The 7524-nt window shown below is 36.4% G+C and overlaps 1 protein-coding gene across 1 annotated transcript; it reads right to left on the bottom strand.

The window, feature by feature from the left end:
- Positions 1 to 641: 641 nt before the first annotated feature.
- LOC138194361 (uncharacterized) lies at positions 642 to 7524 on the bottom strand. The gene is made up of 10 exons (XM_069143045.1): positions 7342 to 7524; positions 6854 to 7159; positions 4659 to 4754; positions 4147 to 4165; positions 3826 to 3907; positions 3606 to 3669; positions 2986 to 3026; positions 1259 to 1285; positions 806 to 1102; positions 642 to 715 (listed from the first exon to the last, which is right to left on the bottom strand). Exons 1-9 carry the CDS (start codon positions 7454 to 7456, stop codon positions 1082 to 1084), a joined length of 771 nt encoding a protein of 256 aa, XP_068999146.1. The 5' UTR covers positions 7457 to 7524; the 3' UTR covers positions 642 to 715; positions 806 to 1081.

Raw genomic sequence — 7524 nt, 5'->3', positions numbered from 1 at the left:
GTTACTTCAACCTCAGCAGGTGAACTCTGAAGTGTCATCGACAGAAGCTCAGTTCCTGTCATTGTGTGCAGACAAGAGACTTCTTTGGCAGTTTTTGTACTGAAAAAGTACAAAAAACATTCAGCGACAGGAACCAATGAAGGAGTCTGACAGTTCAGTGTGACCGAGTCTGTCTCTGTGATCACTGGTGGATTCACGCTCAGTTCAGGAGGAGTGGCTGAAAATGAAAACATATGTTGGAGAAAGTAAATGGATGATATATTCTTCAAAGTAGAAAATTCTGTGATGCTATTTCTTTTTAAAATGAATAAGTCTGATGCACACTGAACATTTTCTTCACACCTCACCCTCATGTTAAGAGCAGCTTTGTTGTTTGTACCGATATTGTAGTTAGATATCCTTACATTACTTCACAGCAGTAATATTTACTCACAGTGTATGGTGATGGAGGACATGTTACTCTCTGGAGATTGATGCGATAAAAGGTAAAAACATGTCACTTCAACACTAGCAGGTGAGCTTTGACGCATCAACGACAGCAGTTCATTTCCTGTCAGTGTCTCTAGACAAGAAAAGCGTTTGGGAGGTTTTTCCCTTAAAATGCGAAAGTAGCAGTCAGGCACAGACACAGAAGATGGAATCTGACAGTTTAATGTGACTGAATCTGTCTCTGTGATCACTGGTGGATTCACTCTCAGTTGAGGTGGAAGAAGGTCTGAAAAAGTAAGTAAGTATTTGGTGAAATAACTATATTTGCATCAATTTAAAGCATTTTCTGATGATATATTTATAATTAGTTACTCACTGTTTACAGTGATGGTGGTTGTATCACTGTCTGCTGACATAGAATTAATAGCTCCAATCTGTACAGTGTAAAAACATCTCACTTTGACTTCAGCAGGTAAAGTGACATGTGCCATCTTCAGCAGCTCAGTGCCTGTTAGTGTCAGCACACAGGAGACATCTTTGGATGTCTTCTGATTTGCAATGTAGAAATCACACTGCGACACAATAACAGATGGCGGAGTCTGACAGGTCAGTGTGACTGAGTCTGTCTCTGTGATCATCGGTGGACTCACGGTCACTTTAGGTTGAGAAAGGTCTGAAATTACAGGTAAATGTTACTTTAGAGATTTAGTAGCTTAATCTGTCAAATGATAGTCACGATTAGCAAATATTAATTATAATATACTGTACAAAAATAGTCAAATTATAGCTACTGACCATACAGTGAAAACAAGAATAAACTGAGACTGACCTTGTAGGTTGATCTCCTGAAAGGAATCTGTTGGACAGTTAGTAAGTTAGAATTGAACTCAAACTGGTCCTACCAGCCTGATCAAAAAGTGTAAAAATAATAATGATTAAATAAACTACATAATAAAATATTAACTAAATAGCCTACATTAAGTAATAGACAACAACAACAATGAAAGAACCTGATAAGAGGATTAACTCACAGAAGAGGATGATGAGCAGCAGGTGTCTAGCCATGATGAAGCTGAATAATGTGAATGTACAGAACACAGTAGTCTTTCGGACTTTGACTTTCACCTTCATTTAGTGTCATTGTGTTCTCATGAAAACCTCAAGATCAGAAGTGAGTCACACAAACTGGCCACAGAAACAAACGCTTTACATAGACTTGCTTTAAATGTTACCACACGTGCCACAGTGCACGTTAACTAGTTTAAAATAAGTTGTTCATCATTTCTGTTGCTCTCTTGTTGTTGTTCACAGAGTAGCTTATTTGCAAAAAGGAAAACATTGCTTTCCCTCCCTGTGACAGTCTCATTGGGTTCGACACATGTTTGAGAGAGAGGTTGGTCCCATGATAATGTCCGAAACCTTATTGTCACACTTCTTCAGGGAACTGGAGTTATATAACCTCCATATATATAGTAAAAGGTGTGGTCAAAGTGTGTAAGTTAAATTATGATGCATAGTCTAAGAAAACATTTGGATGGAAAATATCCAATTACAAAAAGTGGTAATAAACTTTTTCTTTTTTTTATTATGTCAATTGGGAAAAAAAATACAGATATTAAATGAACTTGCAACGTAGAATACAGTTTGTAGGAAACGTATCTTCTTTACATGCAGTGAAAACATTTTTACAGACAAGGAAGTGGGACATCTTTACTGCAGAGTAAGGAGGGAAGTCCTGGTAGATGATCAGTGTTCAAATTACAGGACTTTGACAACAGAGACCAGAGATCACAATGTTTCTCTACATCTTACATCATCATCTACTTGGAATTGCTAACATAAGCTTAAAAAACAGGAATCATGCCGTAATGACCAGGATCACATGGTGTAAGAAAACTTACATTCAATACTTGGACAGAAAAACATTTTGCAGATACACTGAGTGACAACATTTTATGTAGGCAGTGGACAATTTGTTGATATACAACATATGTTCAATATAAATGTTTCCTTTGGTATTAACACAAGAAATCTAACAATAAAAGATGCAAATATCAGTGGTGTTATGACTGTCAATCTTTACCACATGTTCAAAATAAAATGATCAAAAAATAGCACATGGCTGGAAACTCCTATTAAAAGCAGTTTAGAACTGCATCATTCATGTCAGGTGTCTTTAAGACTGGAAAGAAGGATTCCAGTTGTGTCAAAGGCTTTCAACACCAGACCTCACAAGCATTTTGCTCCCTGTTAGATTTACACAATACAATATACAGCATGAAATACAAGACAGGTTATGAAACTACACACTGTTTGAAAAGCACTCTTATGGCTGTTTTCTTTCTTGGCTGGACATTGTGAAAAAGTTTGTGTTTCAGTGTGCCTGCAGGACGCTGTAAACCATATCCTGCAGGGCTGATGCAGCTGGATCCTCTGAGATGGTGCAGTATACATGGTATAAGTCAGACTAGAAAAGAAAGACTGCAACTGTAAAAGCCTTTTAAATATATAGAACCAAAATAAAACTACACCTATTGTGCTCCTTATCTTACTTACATTTTCACTTTGAGGCGCTTGTCTGTTCAATTTCTCAGAGCCTGCAGGTAAAAGAGAACCGCACACTAAATTAACTTATTTTCAGTCATTTTCCACATATTATTGTCTGTATCAAATACAAAGAGACATAGAAGGGAGATGTGAAGGATTTCTGTAAATACAAATAATCTAAAGTGTAGTTTACTTGATGATTGTTATGAATTGAACAGCCATTGTGCTTCACTAATTTAGAAATCTATAAAAAGTCTTCATTAATTAAAAAACTGCATTTATCACAAGCCAATACAATATTATGGAAACAAAAGCCCCTTTTGTGTTTAATGTTGTGTTTGTTCTTTTTCATGGAGCAGAAGGAAAGAAAGAAATAACGTTACTAAAAGTTTTGGTTATTAAACTGATTAACTATACAAACTATAAAGCTTAAAAAAAAAAAACATATAGCTACAATACTTACTGTCTTGATAAATCTCTTTTAAAAAAGACACCTAACAAATAGCTAAAACCGCAGATGAACTAAGAACAAATATTTATTGTACACACAACGTAGTACACAGTATGAAATCTGTTCATATCCTCTATCAGTCTACATTCAGGTAGGTGTAAAGCAAAAAGCAGCTTACCAGTCGAACAGCCATTAGCAGATACTGAGGTGATCACCTCGTAGGCCCCCTCGTCCACACGTAACTTAAGACACCACAGAAGAAGTGAGGTAAAATGCCAGATATTCATGAATAACATATTTCAACACGTTGTTTTACTTAGAGTAGCTTTGCTATGCAATGTTTGATTATTCCGAGAGATGTGAACAACACATTTGACAGAAAAATGTGTTTTAATTACCAATTCTCCATGGTCAAGATTTCTCATGCAGACAATGTCATCTGCAACAGAAGGTTGTGATGCTGTAATGCTGCCATGAGTTCTATACAGAAATAAAGAAAAAAACGTTTAATAATAGCTGGTGAAGGTGAATGAGCTGTTCATTAATGCCTTGCTTCACTCAAGCAACCACACATTTTCAAGTGGTTCTGTGCGGTGGCTGAATAAGAAGACAATTTTACACATTAAATCTAACTTCTGCATAAAAGATGACAGAAAAAAAATGGGAAATTAGGTTTTGCTAAACAAAAAAAAGAAAAAAGAAAAAAAAAGATTTCTTACCTCTTGTAAGTACAACTTTCTGGAGAAAAACAAATAGCGAGAGAGAAGTGTCAGGCAGAGCATGGAAGCCATGCTCATGTTGGCTGAATGGCATTACATTTGCTTTACAATCACTGGCTCATTAACAGCTGTGTGACCAGTAATATTCAACCATGTTAACAGAGGTGCACAGCAGAGACATAATAAACTGACAAGCTCGGATTCAGTGAGAGCTTCTTAAAACAGCAGACCCTTTTGTAGGAAACCAACTTTATAACCATACATGGAAAATTCCTTGACATATTCCATTCACCCATCACCTGCTTTATCCTGTACAGGGTCATGCGTGGGCTGGAGGCTATCCCAGCTGACTTTTGGAAAAAGGCGGTGTACACCCTGGACAGGTCGCCAGTCCATCACAGAGCCAAGACAGACAACCATTCATGCTCACATTCACACCCACAACCAATGTAATATGTATGTGCATGTTGAAAAATAGCTTTACTTGATATGTAAATTGATATAGTTCTCACCAGTTCTCGTTTTGATGAAACGTGCCAGTACCAGTAAGATGACAACAAGTGTCACGAAACCAGCCACAGCTACTGCAGACTTCCACACCGATGCTTCTGTTTGAAGGCCACAAAGAAGTTTTACTTTTAACACAAAAGCAGTATGATTGTTTGCTCCCACAGTACTTTTTCCAGTGCATGGACCACCAAAAAAATAAAAAAAAACTGATGACTGACATTGATATGAATTCAATGTTTAAATACACTTTCAAAAAGAATGAATCATTAAATTCAGGTTAAGGAGGAGCATGTTTTACTGTGACACTGAAGAGTAAGAAATACTGTTCAAACCAACAGAAACATTCTGTATTTGTCCATTATCCACTAGGGTGACAACTTTTAACAGTAAAATTGTACAATTATGGTTCTTCACATTCTGCAAAAAATAAAATGTTGCTCAAAAAAACATGATAAAGAACATGCCAAATAATAAAACAATATATAAAATAAAATTGCCAGGAAACAGTTGAAAAAAATAATTCTTTGCTAAAAAATAATATTAGCATGCAGCTTTTTGCTCACCTGTTGCTGGATTTTTTGGATGTTCAGGGAACAAGCCAGCATCAGTGCCAGGCTTGAATGTATGATCTACTGTAATAGCCAGAAACATTAAAAACATTCACAGCAATAGCGTTTTCGATAGGGTCAGAAGAATCTCGCCTATAAAATTGTCATTCTCAGTTTGTTTGACAGCAGAGGTCATATCAGTTGTTGCACTGAGATTAAACATCAAAATAGAATATATGTCAACAATATTTTTAAGTTTCTGAGATAATCTTTCTTGCTCATTTGCTATCATCTTCTTCCTTTCTCTGTGTAATAAAGGTATAAAATGCTACAAAAAACAAATTTTAAAAAGTCATTTTGATCCAGTGACACTCACGTATACATTATATAAATATATACGTAACCTGATTTGTTTTTTTACAGGAAATACAGGAGTGGAAGCATGAGGCCAGCTAATAGTATGACCTATTATAAATCATGGTCAGTACTTTTTATAAAGTTCTTGATATTATTTAAATATTTAGTATGTCCGACCTGTGGTTGTAGTAAATGTCCAGAAAGGCGTCAATCTGTGTGACTCTGTTCATAAAAGATAGATTAGACTTTTAAGTTTCTCGTGTGAATAACTGTGAGAGATGGTGTGTTTGTGCATCACTTGAACAGGCAGCAATATGAGATAAATCTCAAGACATTTTTCATTATTTTTTTGCTCTTTAGGCTCTGTACGTCAGCACATTCAGTTTACATCAATATATAGTAATATCTGTGTGGGAGGACATCCTGTTGAGACGCATTGCCCACCGTTTAGGGCTTTAACAGTACGTGAAAATATACGCCATGTCTTACCTGTGCTCATGGTTGATGCTGACTTTGTTCTGGTCATGATTGATTCTCTTTCCAAAATATCTACAGGTAAAGGATATCAATGAAAATAATTTGCGTGCAAATAAATTGACATTTGTGGTAATATTGTCATTTGTGCAAATACTTAAACAGATTTAGAAGTTTTTTAGCAATGCCATGAACATTTCTTTGGCAATTGAACTTGATAGTTGACCCACAACTGTGATCCAAGTGTGTGTTGGAGTTTTGTAAAATTTTGGAGAGATATTCATGAACTAATAATATTCTTGTCAAACACAGCTGCACGTTCTGCTAATTAGCTTGTAATATGATAACATATGAAACTAGGATGCTGAAAATGTTTGCATGCTGACAGATCCAATCTTGACTCTGCCTAAGTACAAGGAGCTGCTAGCATGGCTGTAATCTTGGTGGTAATTCAAACCAAAACAAAGATGTAGGCAGCATGACAGTGCTGTTGTACCGTCTGCTCAATCTACTCCGACCACAACCTCCTTTTGGCCATCGCTGTTCTTAGAACCAGAAATATTGTTCCGTTAACTTGATCCTTTCTTAAATAGACCCAGAGTCTGAAACAAAATAAACTGAACAGACATCTTAATTCTGATGTCATAGAGTCTAACAAAGATTTCAACGATATGCAAATGAAGTCTGGTTCAAATGTCAATGCAGACTGTGATTCATTAATTTGCCCATTTAGTAGCAGTTATTTTAGTCATTTTCATTAACGTCAAAGAAGTGTTGTATCACATATTTTGTAAAGTCAATCAGCATCTTTGACTCACCAGTTAAACTGTATCCATCACTACGAGGAGACAAAGAGTTGGGTTCACTTTCCGAACTGTAATCACAGCTGACCTCCTTTTGTTGAACTGAATGTAGAAATCTCTGAAAATCCTCAAGTGTGACAGTGAACAGGCAGAACCACTGTTTCTTGGAGTTCCATTTCCAGACAGTTGTTGTTTCAACTGGACGACTTCCTTCTCCAAAGTACAGGTTACATGTTGTATCATGTTTCACAGATCCAGGCAGAGAGCAAGTCACGAAAACTCTGTCTCCATGATGTTGAAGACTCATCTGTGGTTTTTGATCTACATGAAGATGAATAAAAAGTCATTAAATATAATGAGCCGGTCTGCAACAAAGTACAGTACATGTTAGCTGTGTAGCAACAATTTCACACCTAACACCTCATCTCACCAGTGACATTTTAACGTGAGTTATCTAGCACACCATCTGATAACAAGTCCAAGCATGAGAAAAGTACACTCACTTCGTATGTTGATGGAGGATATGTCACTGTGTGGAGATGGAGAATTTGTATCTCCATACTTTACAGTGTAAAAACATTTCAGTTCAACTTTAGCAGGTAAAGTCTGATGTGACATCAACAACAGCCGAGTTCCTGTCAGTGTCGTCAGACAGGAGAACGTTTCAAATGTTTTTCCGTTCACAA

This window comes from Embiotoca jacksoni, unplaced genomic scaffold (assembly GCF_022577435.1).
Source record: "Embiotoca jacksoni isolate LCO1_2020_lvr unplaced genomic scaffold, fEmbJac1.0.p SCAF_1, whole genome shotgun sequence".
In the NCBI taxonomy this organism is placed as follows: domain Eukaryota; kingdom Metazoa; phylum Chordata; class Actinopteri; family Embiotocidae; genus Embiotoca; species Embiotoca jacksoni.
Note: the sequence above shows the minus strand (reverse complement) of the source record. Positions and strands in the feature narration are given on the sequence as shown.

Bases quoted from the DNA above. Each gene is read 5' to 3' on its own strand.
- LOC138194361 (XM_069143045.1), bottom strand. From the start codon at position 7,456: ATGTCACATCAGACTTTACCTGCTAAAGTTGAACTGAAATGTTTTTAC. The intron at 7,160-7,341 runs GTGAGTGTACTT...ATCTTCATGTAG, and splicing joins ATCCTCCATCAACATACGAA to ATCAAAAACCACAGATGAGT. The intron at 3,670-3,825 runs GTAATTAAAACA...TGGTGTCTTAAG, and splicing joins ATCTTGACCATGGAGAATTG to TTACGTGTGGACGAGGGGGC.